Here is a 20,292-nt window from a genome sequence, read left to right as displayed (position 1 = left end):
GGAGAAGGGGGCTACTCTTGGTCGCGGTGCATGGGCTTCTCATCTTGGCGACTTCTCGCTGCCAAGCACAGGCTCTGGGAGGCGTGGACTTGAGCAGCAGCAGCACTCAGGCTCAGTGGCTATGCGCACCGGCCTAGCTGCTCTGCGGCATGTGGGATCTTCCTGGGCCAGGGATCGAACTCACGTCCCCTGCATTGCAAGGTGGATTGTTAAGCACTGGACCACCAGGGAAGCCCTGAATAACCCTGCCTTGACCATCCAGTTCAAGGGCAAAATGTCATCCACTTAGGTGAAACCTGCCAACTACTACTCCCTTCTCTTTGCCCACTGGAAGCAATTGGGGAATCTTGTATTGCTCCCACTTCCCTTTAAATTTATAGAGCGTGTACTTACAAACCCAGGAATCCATACCAGCCATTTGCTTGTTCTTTAAGTTTAGATGAAGGATAGCCTCCTGAATGCATTCTTTTGCAGTTTGCCTCGGTCTTCTGATGTTCTGTTGTGTGCTTAGTCGCTCATTTGTGTCCAACTCTTTGAGACCCTGTGGACTGTAGCCTGCCAGGCTCCTCTGTCCATGGGGATGCCCCAGGCAAGAATATTGGAGTGGGTTGCCATGCCCTCTTCGAGGGGATCTTCCCAACCCAGGGATCAAACCCAGGTCTCCTGCATTGCAGGTGGATTCTTTACCAAATGAGCCACCAAGGAAGCCCGATGTTTTGTTGTAGGGGTCTTTAGTTAATTCATTTTCACTGCTGTATAGTATTCTTTATCAATATACCAAAACATATATCTTTGTTCGCCTGTTAATGGGCATGTAATTACCAGTGTTTCTATGAACACAGAACATGAGATGGGGTGGGGGGTGGGTACATCATCAGCTATTGGTTGTCTCCCCAGGCAGTCATGTCAATGTCCATTTCTTACCCACAGCTAGTAAAACTTCCGCTGCTTCACTTCCACACCAATAATCGGTATTGTTAAGACTTTTAAAATGCTGCCAACCCAATGGGCGTGAAATGCTGTCATGCTGTGGTTTTAATTTCATTTCCTGCCATTTAAAACTACCATTTTCCCCCTATCAGATTGGCAAAGATACAACCCAGTGCTGACGCTGTGCTTGCCACTGGAAGGAAATGGGCACTCCTGAGGGAATGGCGGGGAGGGGTGTGTGTGTGTAAATTGACCCAGTTCAAGGAAGGGTATCGGCCAACTCTAATAGGAAGCTTACATTTTTTTTCTCTTAAAAAAAAAAAAATTAACAGCAAATGAGAGAAAAACTGTACTGGCACCTTAATGGATTTATACGAATTCAAAGTTATATAGCAAGGACAGAGTGCCATGAGAAGACAGCGCTGAGTGGCTGCTGCAGGTCCACCTCACAGGCGTTTTTTGCTTTGGTGAGTTCCTCTTAGAGATCTACGGCCTGATGTTGGTCATGTCCCACGATCCACCCAAATTCAGGTGAAATTTCACTGATTACATCATAAGACTTTAAAAAAAAAACCCACCACTTCCTGGTGCAGGACATCAGAAGCAGCAGGGTAGCGTCATCAGTAATCTTCCCTGTCTTCACTGAGTGACCTATTTTATGAATACGCCAAGGAAACAGAGTCACACTGCAATCCCTCGAAGACTGGTGGTTTGCGGTCAGAGAAGCACGTTGTACGGCTTCTCTGGAGGAGGTGGGGGTGACTTCAGCCTGGTGATGCTGGAGGAGGTGTGGAAGGAGAGGGATGCGAATTCCATTAGGGGCTCTTTCTGGATAATCCCACTCTGGAGCTAGGAGGCAGCGCTGTTTTGAAGGCTGTGTTTCCTGCCTGTTTCCAGGTGATCTGCCAGACGTACAAAGCTGGTTCCCCACAAAGATTAGGTGTCAGCTTCCTCCTGTGGGCCCTAGTGAGGCCGAGAGACCTGAGATGGTGGCAGGTCCCCTCTAAAATGTTTTAAATTTTATTTTTATCTTCTGGCTGTGTCGCAAGGCATGTGGGATCTTAGTTCTGACACCAGGGATCAAACCCATCCATGTCCCCTGCATTGGCCAGAGCCTTAACCCCTGGACCACCAGGGAAGTCCTGAAGTTTCCATTTCTGTGTCTTCACTTTTCTGTTTTAGGTGAGGTAGAGAAACAGTGTACATTCATTCTTTCAGTCCTGGTTTCAGAATGGACTGACCACACCCCATCTAGGACAAATATTCTCGTATTTTCCCACCACCTCCGCTCCCAGGATGAATCCCCAGACTGTTTCCAGAACACAGGAGCTGTGGCTGCCTCGTTTGCCTTTAGGAGAGGCTATTAGGGATCTGGCTGCCGCGTAGGCAGACTTTCAATCAACTTATTTTTGCCTTCCCAGTAGCTGTTTCAAACAGTTCCTGCACTTGAGGGAATTCTGCTGCTTCAATTGCTTGGCTCTCAGCTGTCGGCCTCTTCTAGATTACTTTTCTCGGGACCGCTAAGACCTTTTCACTCATCTGTGTGCTTCTCATCTTTCCAAGTACCTGTGGCATTGTCCTCCATGCTTTCTAGATCTGTAGGATTTTGCCCTTGAGAAGTCCCTTTTAGAGAGAACGAGAACTAAGCTGTGATGCCAGGGTGGAATAGAAAGAAATACAAACAACGTGTGCCAACAATTGTGCTCCTTGGTATTTATCCAAAGGAGCTGAAATGTGTATCAACACAAAAACCTGCACACAAATGAGCGGCTTTAAATTCATAACGGCTAAAATTTGGAGGCAGCCAAGATGTCCTAGAGCAGACGCATGGATAAACAAACTGTGGTACCTCCAGATAATAGGATATTATTCAGCGCTAAAAAAGAAATGAATTAGGCTGTTGCTGCTTGTGTTGAGTCCAGAAACACAGCCGGACATGGGGCTAGAGAATGAACAAAGGATGCTGACTGGGTCTGGAGGCCCCAGGGAGGAGGAAGAGGGAGGGGAATTAGTGGACCCCCGAAGAACAGTGAGAGAGCAATGCGAGCAGCTGGAGAAATGTGTAAAGGCTCGGGGGCGGCTAGAATGCTGATGAGCATGTATCCTCCAGGTCACAGAAACAGTACTGCACAGAGGAGCTCTTCGACTTCTGGCATACAAGGGCCCACTGTGTGGCCCACAAACGGTTTTAATGGCTTGAAATAAGTGTGCAGATTCATTCACCCCAGCCTTCATCACCTGGGCATGGGGATATTTCCTATGGTTCTGAACATGCCACTTATCTGTGTAACTAAGTTCACGTGAACCTCAAGGATTTCGGCTTATGCAAGTAGCTTCTGTGTCATTATCAGTGACTGCACCTTAATAAAGCCCAGTGATCAGCCAAAAAACAAAAAAAAAAGGAATGAACTATCCAGCGACGAAAAGATATGGAGGAAACTTAAATATTACTCAGCAAAAGAAGCCCCTCTGAAAAGACTACATACCGTAGGATTCCAACTATACAATACTCCAGAAAAGGCAAAACTGTGGAGACATTAAAAAGATCAGTTGTTGCCAAGGGGTTGGGGGACGGGAAGAAGGAAGAGTGCACACAGGATTAATTTTAGGGCAGGGAAACTATTCCGTATAGACATTCTACTGTAGATACCTATCATTTATACATTTGTCCAAGCCTAGAGGACAAGGAATTGGCAACCCATTCCAGTATTCTTGCCTGGAGAGGTCCATGGACAGAGGAACCTGGCGGGCTATGGTCCATAAGCTCGCAGTCAAGACTCAACTGAGCATGCACAATAGAATGTGTTAACAAGTGTGAACTCTAAAATACAGACTTTGGGTGGTAATGATGTTGATGTAGGTTCATCGACTGTAACAAATGTACCACTCAAGTGTGGGATGTTGATAGCGGGGGAGGCTGTGAGGGGCAGAGTTGGCGGCATATGGGAATTCTCTGTACTTTCTACTCAATTTTGTTGTGAACTGCTCTAAAAATAAAACCAGTTTTAAGATGTGTGTATGGCATAGGGATTACATAGTTTTGTTTGCTTGCCTTGTTTTTGTTTTCGGTTTGTGCATTGAGAGGGCCTGGGAGTAGCAACCCAGCACCCACATCTTGGCTTCTAAACACCATTTCCCACTAAAACGAACGAGGGACCCATGCACAGATGGCTGATTCCAAGGTTGAGGCAGAGAAAAATACAAGATGTGCCTAGATCATCTCGCACTGGTCAGCAAGAAAGTATTCAAACAATGATGGAGAAATGTCAACAGGACACAGAAGCCAGCTAGAAAAGAGATCCTACTGGCCAAACTGGACTCAATTTGAGCACCAAAGCAACGCGAGGAATGTGTTATAACCCATTAAACAAAATAGGAATCTGGAACACCCCTGACGTGACCTCACCCTCCCCAGAGGGTCTTCGTGGCTGCTGCTGTTGTCTCAATCATTTATCCAAGGCAACATGAAAGAGAGGGACCAAAACAGTCAAAGCCTCTTTCCCAATCCACTCCATCTACCTGCAGTGATTTCAAAATAGATGCACAAATGTGGACACTATCATTCATCAAAGGTCCACGTCTCCTTCCCCTCCACTCCTGCCTTTGAATCTTGGCTGGACTTAACAACTAGTTAGTAACTGAGAGAACATTCCTGAGTGCTTCTACTTTGCCCACTGAAATATATTTGGGACTTTTCTGGCAGCCCATGGATAAAACTCCGTGCTTTCAATGCAAGGGGCGTGGGTTTGATCCCTGGTTGGGAACCAAGATCCCACATGCTGCGTGGTATGGCCAAAAAAGTTTTAAGTAAAAAAACTGAAATATATTTGGAGCTGAGCTGCCATGTAAGGAATCTGATTACTTAGGGACTGCCATGTTAGGAGGACGCTTGAGCCATATGAGGAGGCCGCTGATAGACACTTCAGTCAGCAAGCCTAATCTGAGTAAGCGTAGTCCAGGCACCTGAGTGAAATCGCGTGGGATCCTCTGCGCCAACCCACTTGCCAGCTGAACACCTGAGTGACCTCCAAGGAACCAAAGAATTTTCCAGCTGAGCCTTGCTGGAATTCCTGACCCACAGAATCTGGGGCTTAATAAAACAGTTGTTTCCGGCCACTACATTTTTGGTCATTTATTACAAGGAAGTAAGTACCAGTATACTATGCCAGAACCAGAATTCTTTGTCCCTGAAGACTTCTCAACAGTTTTCCATTCCTCAGATCCTGACTTTGTTCTTTCTTCCAGCTTCTCCGAGGCTGACGTTGCGGAAAGGAGCCAGCAGCCCGCACTAGCTCATCCCTTGGCCATCCGGTGCGCCTGGCATCTTTCAGCTGTGGGCTTGTTTGGTCTGTGTTAATCTGCTGTAACTCCGAACGAGGCCAGTTGAGGGCGTATCCCCTGTCTGGTTTCCTGGTCTGCTCTACAAGGGCAAACCCCCACCCTAATCGGGCCTGAAGGAAGGCCTGTGGCTATGAATTCCCTGAGGAAACAGTCCCTTTACGCACAGCCCAAGCCAAAATGGACAGGTTTCCTAAGTGTGCCTCAATGGTGTCACTCGGTTTTTTTTTTTTTTCTACCACATTCTTTCATTGAAGATGTAGCTCTTCAAGGGACTTAAGTTTTATGCAGGGGCCTCTGCTTGTCTCCTTGGGCCTTGCCTGGCCCAAGGTCCAGCAGCTGTTAAAATCCAAGGTTTTATATGATCCTGCAATTCCACTCCTGGGCATATATCCAGACAAAACTATAATTCAAAAAGACACGTGCACCCCAGTGTTCATAGGAGCAGTACTTACAGCAGCTAAGATGTGAAGACAGCCTAAATGCCCACTGACGGGGGGTGAAGAGGATGTATGTGTCTACAACAGAAAATCACTCAGCCATAACAAAGAACGACATGCCATTTGCAGCAAACTGGCTGGACCTAAAAATGATCGTACTAAGTGAAGTGAGTCACACAGAAAAATAAACACTATATGATATCACTTACACGTGGAATCTCAAACAGGACACAAATGAACTTGCTTACAAAACAGAGTAGACGCAAAGACATGGAGAACAGACGTGTAGTTGCCAAGAGGGTGGGGGAGCGAAGGATTGGGAGTTTGGGGTCAGCAGATGCAAACTATTATATGTAGAACAAACAACAAGGTCCTGCTGTATAGCACAGGGAACTATGTTCAATAATATCCTATGACAAACCATAATGGAGATGAATATGAAAAAGAACGTATATACACTCAATGGACATGAGTTTGAGCAAACTCCGGGACACAGTGAAAGGCAGGGAAGCCTGCGTGCTGCGCGCAGTCCATGGGGTCACATGACTGAGCAACTGAACAACAAAAACTGAATCACTTTGCTGTGCAGCAGAGATGTTCACAACGCTGTAAATCAACTGTAATTCAATAATGAATTAAAAAATAAAACCCAAGGCTCTGAGTATCTGGTACTGGCAAATACTGCGGTTTGAAGCTACCTCTGCAATTTGGGTACAGATTTCCCATGCTCTGAGCTCAGCTGTACATTTAAAAGGACGTTTGGTTTCGAAGCCACTATTTCTGGGTCTTTTTCAGAGGCAACCACACTGCAGAAGCACCAGTCTGAGGCTCCTTCACAAAACACATTTACCAGATGGCATCATTCTCTACTTGTTGGCTGTTCAATAAAGACCAAGGATTTTTACTTGGTTTAAAACTCCAGCTTTGTCTGGCCCCTGCTAGCACAGTCCTCACCACCCCCATCTCCCCTGGTCTCCCCATTCCAGTAGAGACTAGAAGGTATCAACCTCTTCTGTTGTTAAATAGGCTATGCCCTCTTCTGACTCAGGGCCTTTGCATATGCTGCGCACAACACTTTCCCACCCCCCACGTTTCACCTTTTTACACCTTCAGGATTTTTTTTTACACCTCAAACTCACTCATCACTTCCTCACGGAAGCCATCTGACAATCCTCCAAACAAAGTCTGACAAATTTCAGTTACACTCTCACAAAACTCCTGCATTTCTTTAGGGCACTAACCACAATGCCAGAAAAATTACAGTCAAAGTATAAATTACAATTATTAAGACTATCCACTTATACATAATATTTTCATGTCTGTCTTCCCCAGTGGATTGTCGGCTCTGAGAGGGCCCAGCTTGGGTGGGGCATCCCCAGGGCTTGGCTCAGGACAGGCGCAGAACAGGAGCTCAGTAAATGTGTGGTGAATGAACACAAGTAAGTGCAGAACCAGGGGGAAAAAACTTGGGGCCCCAATCTCCTAGCCACAGGTCCACTTTCAGTCGGCCAGGTGGGAAGGATCCCTTTCTTGGGACTCACGTTTGCAGTAGAATCGCCAACCGACCCGCCCCCCCGCCCCAGCTTAGATGGGGAGATAAGAGGAACTGATCATATCAGTGAATGTCTTGAGTTTTAATGAGTTTGCCATACAGTGCTCTTCCTCAGCACTTCTTCATCCTGCGAGCTCAGATCTCAGCTCAGGTTGGGATAAGAGAGTTGGGGAGGGGAATGCATGTGAATGGGACTGAGGGGCTGGGGCTGGGAGAAGAGGGAGCAGTGAGGAGGAGACAGAAGGAGCTAACCCAGAAATCCAAGCAGTTTAGCATCCGCAGCATCCACGGAACATAGTGAACAAAGTACACGTATCTGCAAAGTGGTGTCATATTGCACATAAAGTTCCAGGGTGAGTCTGTACTGGGCCCTCAGTGCCTGCTGGGGGCACCCTCAGCCTGGTGAGTCAGGCCCAGGCCTGGAGCTCATACCTGGAGCTTGGGCAGAAGGCATAATCTCGGCCTGGGGGGTGGGAAGGATACACCAATGTGGGCCTGGAGGAGATGCCACCTTGGGCCTGGACAGCTGGAAGGGGGACCTCCTTGAGTCAGGAGGGAACCTCATCTTGGACCTGATGAAGAAAATCATAGGGGATCCCTGGAGCTCAGAAGTAAGCAGGTAGTTTAAACAGAATGGGAGAAGCAGAAAGAGGCAGAGCCAAAACTAAGGGTAGAGCTGGACCCAGGAAGCAAGATCAGGCCAACAGGGTACGGCTAAGCCCAAGGAGAAGGAGCCAAAAAGGGGCAGAGCAAGGACCAGAAGGCGGAGATGGAACCAAGGCCAAGCCTGGGGAGCAGAAAAAGGGTCCAGATTAGAGGGACAAAATTCCAGAAGTGGGGCAAGGAGACAGAGCCAAGGGAGTAAAGATATCAGGGAACTGACATTCAGCCGGATTCTGGCGCTCCCGTGCGGAGAAGGAAGCAGGACCAGCCCCTGTGAACAGAAACCAAACTGAGGAAGGCAGAGAGCAAGGAAAGATGAGGCTTCAGGAGCTGTTAAGAGGGAGACAGATCCAAGAGCAGATAGATACCCAGGAGCTGGAGTCAAGTTTCAGACACAAGCTCTGAACCAGGAAGCAAAGGCCAAGCCCAGGGGGAGGAACCAGAGCTACGGTCCAGCAGGGACACACACACACACACACAGCGCATTATCCAGGGGCAAGGTTATCCCTGAGGGTGACAGCAAGATGGGTGGGTGGCTAAACAGAGCAGAGAGCCAGGTCTAGAGGCCGCAAGGCCTACCCCCAGGGCAGTCAGTGGAGACAGTGGGTCACGGCTAGGCTCTCGGTCCCGGGTCCTTTTCAGGCTCGGTCCCCGGCACACCGCGGATGTCGGGCAGCAGGCGGCAGCTGGCCACGATGTCCAGACGCTCCGCCAGCGCGCAGAGGTCCCCCCTCGCCAGGCGCACGCTGTGGGCTGCGGCTAATCCTGCCGCCTGGGCAGCCGCCAGCCTACCGGCCAGGGCGGCCACATCACGGCCCGCGCGACGGTACACGCCGCTCACCGCGGCCGCTACGTCATGGTCCAGCCGCGCCTGGCTCTCAGCCAGCCGGAGCTGCAGCAGCGAGCGCGCAGGGGCGGGCGCCGGGGCCTCCTCCTCCGCCCAGGCCTCCCCGGCCGTCTCCCGCTGCACCACGAGCGGAGGCAGGTCCCGCGGCGCGGCCTTCGGTTCCGGCTCCGGGTCCGAGTCGGTCTCCGCAGCCTCCCCAGCCACTCGCAGTCCCGTGGGGCGGCCGCGCGTTGGGCCCGAGGGGCCCAGGTACAGCTCCTCCTCCTCCGACGAGGACGCAGAGAGATCTGAGTCCGACTCGGCCGCTTCCCCCTGCACCAATGTCTCAGGCCTCCGCCGACGACTCTGAGACTCCATGGCGCGAGCTAGGGAGAAGACGCGGGAAAGGATGATATGAGAGGCGGGCGCCGTGCCGTGGTTAAAAGCCGCAGTTTCTGGATTCTCACCTCCTCCACTATCTTAAAAATTTGCGGTCACTGCCTGCCTGGGGTTCAGTTTCTGTAAACTAATGATGGTAGGAACTACTGGACTCTGCCTCTTCAGTGTACTGATGGGAAAACTGAGGACCACCAGCTCGATCAAGACTCTGAGACACGAGGTCCCGGAATCCTAAACTCTTCCCGATTTTGCTTCCTAGCAGAGGCCACACCCTCCACACTGTCTTCTTAGCCTGTGACGGATTCGGAAGCACACGGGTTTCTGAGCCGCTCGGGAACCAGGGACTCCATCACAGAAAGGGTAACAGTCCAAATGGACTCGGGGGAGGATGCACATGGGGCGGGGGGAAGCGAGCGTTATCACCGAAGACCGTACCAGGTCACCAGAGCTCCGAGCCTGCGGGATCCTCTACCTATCCGAAGTGCGGCGTCTTTACCGAGGAGCGCGGCAGCCCCAACCAATAGCGGAGAAAGTTGGGCGGGTGTTGGCGGCCTATCACCTGGGCCGCCCGGCTACCAACCAGGAAGTAAGCCCTCCGGACCAGATGTTGGGGCTGCTGTAAAGAGCCACGTGAATAAGGGCACGGCCAATAGGAAAGCGGTTGGGCTGGCGCTTCCGGGTTGTGCCGCGAGAAGAGTGGACAAATAGAGAGTCTAAAAGACGAGCTGTCACGTGTAACCAGCGACTCGACCAATGGAAACGCTCGCAGACCCGGAAACGGTGAAGAAACAGCAGGACGGGCAGAGGTGCTTGTCACGTGCGGCCATTACGGACAAAGCAGGCCCTCCCCCTAGACTCCCGGGTTCACGCGCGCACCACGAGAGCCCAGGAAAGGAAGGCGGGGCTAGCCTGAAACACCAATGGAAGCAGGAGTGGGTGGGCCGCACTTAAGAGGCAGGAGGCGGGGCTTGCCCAACTGGGCCAATGAGAACACGAGACGCTGAGCGGTTGTTAGGCGACTGAGACCCGCGCATGGCGGACCCGGTACTGTTCGAGTTTCTGCACACCGAGATGGTAGCGGAGCTGTGGGCTCAAGATCCAGACCCCGGCCCCGGGGTGAGCGCCGGGTCCTGGTAGGGAGGAGCCACGGGCCGCGGCTGGAAAGCCAGTCGAGGCCCCCGGGAGGCGCGGAGGGCGCGGCAGCGGCCCGGGCCGAATACCCGCCCAGCCCCTGATCGCGGGGAGACCTCCACTGCGGGCTTCCGCCTCTGCAAAGCCGAGTCCGGACAGGACCGGCCTCGCGGGTTACTCCTAGAACTGTGCGAGACAGCTCGGGGACAAGCTCCTAGCTCAAAACCTGACACAGAGTAAAAGGGTAGTAATTACGATTGCTTGGTATATATTGAGGACTTACTGCCCGGGTTAAATCCCGCCTGCGCCACTCACCCTGGGTGTGAAAGCCAGTGATTCGATCTGCGTGCCTCAGTGTACTCCCTTGTAAAATGGGATCATAACAGCACCTAAGACTCGGTGAGACATTCATTCAACAAACTTACTGAGCACTTACTGTTCCCCAGGCACTTGTTTCCTTGTCCTCACAAAGCTTAACCTTTTAGTAGGGAATTTCCACCAACAATGGGCTTCCCAGGTGACTCAGTGGTAAAGAATCCGCCTGCCACTGTAGGAGATGTGGGTTAGATCCCTGGATCGGGAAGATCCCCTGGACGAGGAAATGGCAACCCACTCCAGTATTCTTGCAGGGAAAATATCACGGACAGAGGAGCTTATCGAACTGGGGTCACAGAGTTGAACACAACTGAGCGGGACACCCAGGCAAACAATAAAAATAGCAATAAATGTGCCACCTGCTAGTGAGAAGTCCTATAAAGAAAACTTAAGTAGAATCAGGGAAAGAAAAGGGATGGAGTGGTGGATGGTGGAGGAAGGCCTTTTTGAGGAAAAGAAGGGAAGAAGCAAGCCCTGGGGATAAGTAGGGAGGAAGAACATTCCAGGCAAGAGGAGGCCTTAGATCGCTTGGAATTTTGAAAGTTGGTCCTTAGGAAAAATGCTTAAGACTTTAAAGCACTTAGTGCCACGTCTAACACATAAGTGAAAATGAAGTCGCTCAGTCATGTCCCACTCTTTGCGACCCTGGTGGACTGTAGCCTACCAGGCTTCTCCGTCCATGGGATTCTTCAGGCAAGAATACTGGAGTGGGTTACCATTTCCTTCTCCAGGGGATCTTCCCGACCCAGGGATCGAACATGGGTCTCCTGCACTGGAGGCAGACGCTTTAACCTCTGAGCACCAGCCACCTCTGTGCCCGTCTAACACATAATCAGCCCTCAAAACATGGAGCTCTGTTTTAAAATCTGGTACTAAGAAGAAAGGGTGAGGGAGAAAGCAGATGCTTAATAAGTGGGTGCTATGGCCACTTCTTTCATTATTATTCTATCATCATCATCAATATGCAAGACATTTTTATTGATGTGTGTTTCCTTCCCAATCCAGGAGCCCTAACAAGGCTGTTGCTTGTTATCATCCCAACATAGATTCAACAAACTCTTAACTATTAAAACATGCAAGCTGCCAGGCCTTGCTGTAGGGGCTGGAGATTACTCAGCAAACCGTGCAACACCCTTGCCTTCTGGAGCTTACGTTGTAGTGGGGGAAACAGACAAATCAGATAAATGCATCTATATTGTACCTTTGGGAAATGCAATGAGAACGATAACACTTGGGGGAGGGAATGTGCACTGGCCTGTGTCAGGGAGAGGGCTGCAGTGTCCCAGCACCCCATCCATCCTGGCATTCCAACAAGGAGCCCAAGGGTCTGCAGTAACCGCCTTTACTCCCTCACCTTCAGCCATCAGCCAGGCCCAGCCTGTTCCACTGTCTAAATACAGTTCCCATCTGTACCCTCCCTGTTGCAGTGTGGCTCCCCTCCCCTCTACTCCATACCAGCCCCCTTCATCTTCCAGCTTATTTTACCTGCCACGTTGATACTACGTCGACATCTATTAATCCTTCAGTTCAAATGTCCCTCCCTCTGGGAAGCCCTCAGTGGAAGTGGGGGTATCTCTGTTCTGTTTGCACGTTCCCCCTCCCCACACCACCATACGAACCTGAATTACGATCCTTTAGTTACTGCCATCTCCTCTGCCAGGCCCCATGCTGTGCGCTGTGGGCAGGGACCAGGTCCTCAGAATAGATGTATATCTTTTTAAATTTATTGTTTGTTTGGTTTTGGCTGTGCTGTGTCTTTGTTGGTGCCCTTGGGCTTTCTCCAGTTGTGGTGAGCAGGGGCTACTCTGGCTGCGGTGCCTCTCACTGATGTGGCTTCTCTGGTGGAGCATGGGCGCTGGAGTGTGCAGGCCCCAGTGTTTGTGGCACATGGGCTCAGTAGATGTGCTGCACGGGCTTAGCTGCCCCACGGTGTGTGAAACCTCCCAGGACCAGGGATTGAACCCGTGTTCCCTACACTGACAGGCGGATTCTTTACCGCTGGACCACCAGGGAAATCCCAGTGTGGGTCTGTTGAAGAAGTGAGCACAGCCCCTGTGCCGTGGAGGGTGAGGGTGGGGACTGGGTTCACTTATATTGTGGCCAATAATAACGCCCACCAGGTGCCCGCAGCGGCCTCACCTTCCTGGTTCCATTTGATCCACCTAACAACCCATGGAGGTCAGCATGATCCTCCCCGCTTTGTAGGCGAGGAACAGAGGCTTTGATGGATGGAGTCTTTGCTGTCAAGTGGCAGAGTCAGGAGTGTAACTGGGCCTCCCACTCCCAAAACCTGTGCTATAAACTCTCACCTGTTTCAGCATCTTCCCTGACACTCTTGGGAGGATTTTGATGTGGCCAAGCAAGTGTGGGGGACACGCGGTTACTCAGCTTTGCTCAGCACAGGGTTTTCAGAGCGTGAGTGTGCCCACGACCTTTGGCAATGGCTGTCTGCCTGGCTGCCTCCGCAGCCCCAATGCTGGGGTCCCTGCAGCCCCAATGCTGGGGTCCCTGCACCAGGGATTCCGGCAGAGCTGGGCTGGGAGGTGGCCTGGACATTGGGCCTCAGAGCTCCTGGGTGGTTCCCGTGTGCAGCCAGAGTGAGGACTGCCGTCTCCCCACATTCCTTCAAGCTGGCAAATCCTGTTCCTCAGCGGCACATCATGGGCAGCTGCCTGGTTTTCCTGCAGTCTTTTCTCTTTTGCCCCGGGCCCTCCCCTCTCTGCTCCTTCTTTTTGGTCCAGCAAGTGTCCTGTCTGCCTCTTGGATACTTCTCGTGGCTCCAGCACAGTGCTTTATCTGATTTAGTTCTCAGAACAGCCCTCTAGGGTTGACATTATTATCCCATTTTACAGGAGAGGGACTGAGGCACCAGACAGGAAGGGGTTTTCCGGGATCAGAGGCAAAATCAGGACTCGGGCATCCGGGTCAGAGCTTGTCTGTGGCAGCAGCCCCACCAGCCCCAGAGCCCCTTGAGGAAAGCAGTGGTGGCTGGTTCATCTCTGTCCCCGGCGCCAGGCGCCACAGGCATTGTTTAGGGCTTTTTGATCTCCACGTCCTGCCTGGTTATTTGTAGCTGTTGAGTGGATTCTCCTGGAGGGTTACGGCTTGAGTGGAAGGCTGGCTGGAGGAACAGGAAGGTCTAAGGGCCTTTGTTATCTGAGCAGGAAAAGTTCCGGGAGGAAGAGGCAGGGGAGGAGGAGGAAAAGGAGGCGGCTGTGGTTTGTCCATCTCAGGAGTTTTGATGATAAGGGGAACCTGTGGGCAAAGGAATGAAGCCTGCGTGGGAACGAGCTGTCCTCTGGAGGCCCAGGAACAGCCGTGAGGGCCGGGCCCTTGTCCATCGAAGCCCAGTGGGCGCTCAGCCAGCACCTTCTCTCAGGAGGGCCTGGGCGGGGGGTGGAGCAGCCATCAGATACAGTCCTTGTCCTCAGGCTGGAGCCTGGGAAACCACCTGCTTCCTGGAAAAGTGCATGGCATCGGGGCGTGGTGCCTCTGAGGCTGCAGAGCCGCAGTGGGGCCTCTGTGAGCCAACTGGGGCTCTGTCCTGAGGGTGGTGGGGGCCGTAGAAGGTTTAAACTGAGGTCGCTGGGCTCAGATTTACTTCTTCGGAGGTCCTCCCTGGACACGTGGGTGAGATGGGACGGAGACTGGGCGGGGAAGGAACGGGCAGACAGACGGGGGACTGGGCGAGCTCGCCGAGTGTCAGAGGAGAAGGTGGAATCTGCGGTTGTCCTGGAGACTGCCTGGGTAGATGATGGGGGAGAAGACTAGCGACAGGTTGGGCGGTGTGCTCTCACCTGGTCACTCTCCATAGTTCCTTTTTTTAAAGAAAAACAAAAAAGATTATTTCTTTGGCCACACCGAGTCTTAGTTGCAGCACCCTGGATCTTCGGTCTTCCAGTCGCTGCACACGAGATCCTTGTGGCATGTGGGATCTAGTCCCCTGATCAGGGATCGAGCCTGGGTCCCCCTCACTGGGAGCTCGGAGTCTTAGCCACCGGACCACCAGGGAAGTCCCCTCACCATACTTCTTTTGCATCTTCTGGGGCCACTGACGCTGGGGAAGCCAGAAGGCATCCCTTCTCCCTGTGCTTACGGCAGGACCTGGGCTGCCCTACCCTGGAACCTCACAAATAACTGAGGGGCCCGGCATGCAGCCCCCCACCCAGCAGTCCAGGACGGCACGGGGGAGGCAGTGTGGTTTCCCGGTTTCACGTTCCTCCTGCTCGGAGCTCTGTGGCCCTTTTCAGCCTGGACGCCTGACTCCGCCTTTAGCCGAGCACAGCTGAGCACGTTTTCCTCTTTCAGTGTGTCTTCTCCCGTTGTTGTTCCATCTGTGGTGCTCAGAGGAATCGTAGACTTTCTGGGTCTCTCTCCACGTGTCAGCTTTTCTTTTCTTTTCTTTTTTTTTTTTTCCCTTAACAATCTGTGAGGTTTTAGCGACTTTTCAGAGTTCTCTCTTTTTCGGCTCCCTTGCAGAGAGATTCGTTTTGGCCACCACGTTCGTTTTCATGCATGCTTCCTTGTCGGCTCGTCCCTTCCTCCGAGCGCCCGTGGTGCTCGTGGGTGCCCTTGGTGACCACCCTAAATAAGCCTTCCCTGAGGGGGTCCCCCTGCCCCGCTTCTCCCATCATCTCAGTTCCTCTCCGTGGGCTCTCGTGTAAACCGGATGTGGGGAGCCCAGAAACGCACTGGCTCTGGGCTGGGCTCCAGAGGCTCAGGACAGGATGGGAGAGGCCCCTCGCCCATCACTAGCAGTGATGACCCCCTAGTGTCGAGGAGCTTTTGCAGGGCCTGGGGTGTGCCCGCCCTGCCGCCCTCCCCTCCCCCAAACCCCACCCCCTGTCACACTTCCTCCCCCGCCCCTCCCCACCGCCTCTCCGCCCTGCTGGCCTTATGCCCCCTCTCCCTCCCACCCCCAGTCTCTGCACTGCAGCCTCTTTCGAGGGCTGGGACCGTGGGGCCAACAGCAACAGCTGCTGTGCTGCGAGCTGCCGGTCAGCCACCCCTGGGAGATTGCGCCCCCCCCTTAACCCTGTCACCAGCTTGCCATCCCCACTAGGCACGGTGTGCGAGCTCTGGACGGGAGCTAGGAAGTGACCGCAGGATGAATGGGGGTGTCCTGGGAACACAGGTGCGCTGGGTCAAAGCGGAGCCCCGTCCGGCCCCCTCCAGGAGTTCCCCTGAGCAGGGAGGTGATGTAAGAGCAGCAGAGGCCTGGCGAGGGCTGGGCAGGGAACCAGGTGCTGAGACTCGCCCGCCCACAGAACAGAGCCCCTCCTTTGTGGGCTTTCCCTTTCCTTTCACCATCCCCAGCTCATCAGCAGGCTGACAGGTGCAGAGGCTGCAAATGGCGACAGTACCACTTCCCCAGCCCGACTCGGGGTGCTTGGCTCGCACTTATCCACTCCTTTAATCCTCACGAGGGCCCTGGGAAGGTCCTTGTTTTACACGGGACGACACTGAGGCACAGGGCAGCTGGCCACTGCCCCAGGCCCACAGCTGGTAAGGATCCGGACCCTGTACCCAGCCACCAGGCATGTGTTCCCCTCACTGCCCCTCACACCCGAGCTCAGACCTCGAACACCTTAGTCATCGAGTCAGCCTGCCCCCCCCGAGGCCAGCCCTGCCGTGCCGGAGGACAGCAGAGAGCACACGCCGGTGTCACGGGCAGGAAGCTGTGTCCTTCCCCAGACCCGGTTCCCACAGGAGGAAGGCAGAATGGTGGGCCAGGGTCTGGGTGTCACGTGGCCCAGCAGAGGAGGGGGCCATCACGCGAGGCACCTCTGCTCCGGCTCCCCACCCACTCCTGGCACCTCCCCTCAGCCGACGTCAGCCCTTGCCACTTCCCTGGGGCACGGACAGCTGCGAGTGTTGCCCTGGTCGCCTGCCCGTCAGCCACCTACATGCAGGAGCCGGACCTGCTCAGGTCCGAAGGTGCCTCTGGGAGGTCTGACCTAACCCCTCTGTGCCCCGGTCTCCAGATGTGAAACACAACCTACCTTATGGGGCTGTTAAACAAGGGGTCTGCACAAGGCAGCTGGCACAGCGTAGGCCCAGGTCCCGATTCCTCACTCGGCTCATTCAGCATGTTCCTCACACGCCCCCCGGTGTGTGCCTGGCCCCCCTGACTCCGTCTTGGCATTTCTGCTGCTCAGCGCTCTCCGGGTCACACAGATGGGCCACATACACAGGTCGGCTCTCCTCCAGCCACGCTCCAGGACACCTGGACAGACACCAAGTGCGGCCTCCTGCCGCTCAGTCCCCACGCCTCAGCACCCCCACCGCGGGACCCTGGCCTGGCCCGGCCCCCCGGAAGGCCACTTGGCCACCCCTGCCTCCCCTGAGCCCCTGCGGGTCCCTCCCAGGAGTCTCGGCTCATATTTAAGGCCTCATAATCACAGTTGACGTTTCATCCGCCTGCTGGCCCATCCGGGGGCCCACCCCTGTGGCCCCTCCACTGCAGCCCCCTTGCTCGCCATATGAGCCCCAGGGCAAGTCACCTTGAGTTTCTGGGGTGACGGGAGTGCTACCCCACAGGGCGTTTAAGGACGGACGCTGAAAGTACACTCAGGAAGTGATGGGAGTTGCAAGGAAAGACAACAGGTGAGGCTGAGCCTAGGCAGGACCCCCGTGTTTCCCGGAGTGAGGGCGAGCGGAGCCTGAGGGCCGGTGCGGTCTGTGGATCCAGCCTGCCACTCAGGAAGCCCTCTATCCTGGGTCTTGTCTCCCTGCACCAGCAGGGACACACAAGCCCCCCTCAGCTGCTATACCGGCTGGCTCCCGGCTGGAGGTGGCCGAGGGCCCCTGAGCCTCCCTTCCTTGGCCTTCTAGGGACAGAAGACCAGCTTGTTGGTCCTGGAGGGCATGGGCTTCCGTGTGGGCCAGGCCCTGGGCGAGAGGTGAGAGGCGGGCAGGACCTGCAGTGGGCTCCCTTCCTGGGCAAATGGGTGGGGAGGGTGCCTCGATCCAGACAGGATCCCAAGCCAGTCTCCTCCCTGTTCCTCACCCCGGGGCTCCCCCAGCCTGGCCCCCACAGTGTCTGCTGCTGCTCCCCCCCCAGGCTGCCCCGGGAAACGCTAGCCTTCAGGGAAGAGCTGGACATCCTCAAGTTCCTGTGCAAAGACCTGTGGGTGGCCGTGTTCCACAAGCAGATGGATAGCCTCCGCACCAACCACCAGGTGTGTGCCCCCCGGGCAGACAGCGGGCAGAGGCCGGAGCCCCGGGAACCCAGGGAGGGGACCCAGGCTCAGGGCAGTCACAGCAGGCTCAGCTCCCCTCGGGGCCTCCCCACAAGGCCCCCCAGGACAGGCCCCTCGCGGCTTGCGGCTGTGCCTCGGCCTGACGCGGCTTGTCTGCACCCGAGCCTCGTTCCCATTAGGCACCCACGCTGGGCCTGGCTGGTGGCCTGATGGCCTGGGCTGTATCTTCTCCCCACCGGGCACCCTGGAAATCGTGCAGCAGGGGCGTGGAGGGGAGGACACCAGGCCCTGGTCGGAGGGTCCACGGGTCCTCATATAGCCTCGAAGGACGGCCCAAGACCGACCACAGCCATTTTGTGGGAAGGGTCCTTCCGGACCTCAGGGTGGCGGTGCTGGGCCCTTGCCTCCCCTCCCTGCCCCCACCAGGAAGGTACAGGTGCCACATCGGCTCCCTGGGACCCTCCTCTGTCCCCAGGGGACCTACGTCCTGCAGGACAACAGCTTTCCCCTCCTCGTCCGGATGGCCTCGGGTCTACAGTACCTGGAGGAAGCACCCAAGGTACCGGGCGTGATTCCAGCCTGGGGCAGAGGCCTCTTCCCAAGCCCAGGACCCTGGGAGAGGGAGGCGGACCCATTCCACCCCGCTGTGAACGCTCAAGCCCACGTGGCCCCGGGGTGTTGGCCTCCCCCTGCTCTGCCCACGGTGACCTGTGTGCCCCGCCCCTAGTTCCTGGCCTTCACCTGCGGCCTCCTGCGTGGCACCCTCAGCACCCTGGGAGTCAAGAGCCTGGTCACCGCCTCCGTGGCAGCCCTGCCCGCCTGTGAGTTGGGGTGGGGGGGATCCCCCCTGCTCCCAGGGGCCGTGGAGGTGGGGCCGGGCCGCCCAGCCCCACTGCAGATGGGAATCTATGGCCCAGAGAGCTGAAGTCCCAGGCCCAGGCCACACAGGAGGTGCAGCCCATCCACGGCCCTGCCCCCGATGTCCTCCTAGACTGCTTCCCTGGGCGTGCCAGCCTGGCGGGGACAGCCGACGACAAGGACCTGGGCTAGTGTTTTCCAACACTCTTCCCAGTGCAAGAACCCAGGTGGACACAATAGGAGTCACCTGGGGATGGTGGGGTGGGCGGTGCTGGGCTGAGGAGCTCCAAAGGCAGCCAGTGTGAGGGGGTGTCCTCCTGACCCCGGGGCCCTGCTGGCCCACAGTGCCCGCCAAAGGACAAGCCGAGGCCCCACCCTTCCCTGGGGGCTGCCTGCGACCAGCCCTCCACGCACCCTTCCCTCGGGCGTCTTCCCCTCTGCCAGTCCCCAGGGCCACACATCATAGGGGACTGGGGCCCAAGCCGGCAGGATCTGAGCCACATGTGCCACTGAAACTGGGCCAGGTCCCTCCCCGACAACCTACGTGCCTGACCTGCTGCCTGCCCTTCGTGCCCCCAGCCACCCACACAGCCCTGGGGCACAGGCCAGGGGTGGGGCTAGGGCACCATCATCTCAGGCCAGCGAGGCAATGAGGTCCAACCAGGGCCACCCAGGCTGAGGGCACTGGGCCCGGGTGAACGGCTCAGAGCAGCTGGGGTGCCACCTCTCCCCTCCGGCCCCAGCCTCGAGCTCAGGCCAGCCCTTCTCTTCCAGGTAAATTCCAGGTGGTGATCCAGAAACCTTGAGGAGCCCCAGGTCCCACTCCCAGACGAGCTTCACAGCACCCTGGCCCAGAGAACCCCGCTGCTGCCTGTGCTGGGGGCTGGTGCTGGGGAGACGGGGTCCCCGCACTGCAGGGTGTCACAGATGCCCAAGAGATGGGTGTCAGAGGGAGGTGGGGGTGTCCCGGGGGCCAGGTGGTCCCCAAGGCATTCAGGGCCGGTGTGGAGGGGGTCTGCACCACACATGTCCCTCCACAGGGCAGGCGCTCAATAAAGGTTCTGTAAGTGGAACCAGACTCAGAGTGGAAAGCGGGGCGGTGGCGGGGGGGAGGTGCTGGGGGCAGGGGCAAAGCGACTGTGTGTCACGGGCCCAGTGTGGAGGTACCCCGTGGGGCTTCCTCCCCGCCGAGTCCCTTCCTCCCCGCCGAGTCCCTGTGGCTGGCCGCCTCCCGCCCCACATACCTGGCAGGGGAGGATGGCCCCCAGCACAGGCAGCCTTGCCAGCATGGACAAGTCTGGGGCTGCTCTCTGCTCAGCGGGGTCCAAAGAACGGACCTCTCCCTGGGAGCAAGGCCATTGGCCCCTGGAGTTGCTGCCAGGTGTGGGCTGGCCTGGGGGGGCCGCCAGGAACAAGGATAGGTGAGTGGGTGGGCCAGACACCCTCCACTCCCCTAACACACACACACACTCTATCGAATACACGCTTAACGTGCCTGGCGGATACGAGTCATACCCAGAACAATGGCGCCGCTGACTAGTCTCTGGGCAGTTCAGCCTCCGTGCCCACACCCCACCC

At 55.4% G+C, this 20,292-nt stretch overlaps 2 protein-coding genes and 2 pseudogenes across 2 annotated transcripts; 2 read left to right on the top strand and 2 right to left on the bottom strand.

Moving 5' to 3' along the window:
* Positions 1–1,264: 1,264 nt before the first annotated feature.
* On the bottom strand, positions 1,265–1,873 carry LOC114117903 (negative regulator of P-body association-like; annotated as a pseudogene).
* A 952-nt stretch (positions 1,874–2,825) lies between these two features.
* On the top strand, positions 2,826–6,369 carry LOC121816533 (cytochrome b-c1 complex subunit 6, mitochondrial-like; annotated as a pseudogene).
* BLOC1S3 (biogenesis of lysosomal organelles complex 1 subunit 3) lies at positions 5,048–9,745 on the bottom strand. Its single transcript, XM_012190538.4, has 2 exons — positions 9,584–9,745; positions 5,048–9,135 (listed from the first exon to the last, which is right to left on the bottom strand). Exon 2 carries the CDS (start codon positions 9,125–9,127, stop codon positions 8,537–8,539), a length of 591 nt encoding a protein of 196 aa, XP_012045928.2. The 5' UTR covers positions 9,128–9,135; positions 9,584–9,745; the 3' UTR covers positions 5,048–8,536.
* A 416-nt stretch (positions 9,746–10,161) lies between these two features.
* TRAPPC6A (trafficking protein particle complex subunit 6A) lies at positions 10,162–19,787 on the top strand. The gene is made up of 6 exons (XM_027978472.2): positions 10,162–10,264; positions 17,489–17,556; positions 17,718–17,835; positions 18,332–18,415; positions 18,584–18,677; positions 19,489–19,787. The coding sequence occupies exons 1-6, from the start codon at positions 10,181–10,183 to the stop codon at positions 19,518–19,520; spliced, it is 480 nt and encodes a 159-aa protein (XP_027834273.1). The 5' UTR covers positions 10,162–10,180; the 3' UTR covers positions 19,521–19,787.
* Positions 19,788–20,292: the final 505 nt, after the last annotated feature.

Source organism: Ovis aries, chromosome 14 (assembly GCF_016772045.2).
Source record: "Ovis aries strain OAR_USU_Benz2616 breed Rambouillet chromosome 14, ARS-UI_Ramb_v3.0, whole genome shotgun sequence".
In the NCBI taxonomy this organism is placed as follows: domain Eukaryota; kingdom Metazoa; phylum Chordata; class Mammalia; order Artiodactyla; family Bovidae; genus Ovis; species Ovis aries.
The sequence above is the reverse complement of the archived record's forward strand: the minus strand, read 5'-3'. Positions and strand labels throughout refer to the sequence as shown.

Bases quoted from the DNA above. Each gene is read 5' to 3' on its own strand.
- BLOC1S3 (XM_012190538.4), bottom strand. From the start codon at position 9,127: ATGGAGTCTCAGAGTCGTCGGCGGAGGCCTGAGACATTGGTGCAGGGG.
- TRAPPC6A (XM_027978472.2), top strand. From the start codon at position 10,181: ATGGCGGACCCGGTACTGTTCGAGTTTCTGCACACCGAGATGGTAGCG. The intron at 17,836-18,331 runs GTGTGTGCCCCC...CTCTGTCCCCAG, and splicing joins GCCTCCGCACCAACCACCAG to GGGACCTACGTCCTGCAGGA. The intron at 18,678-19,488 runs GTGAGTTGGGGT...CTTCTCTTCCAG, and splicing joins CGTGGCAGCCCTGCCCGCCT to GTAAATTCCAGGTGGTGATC.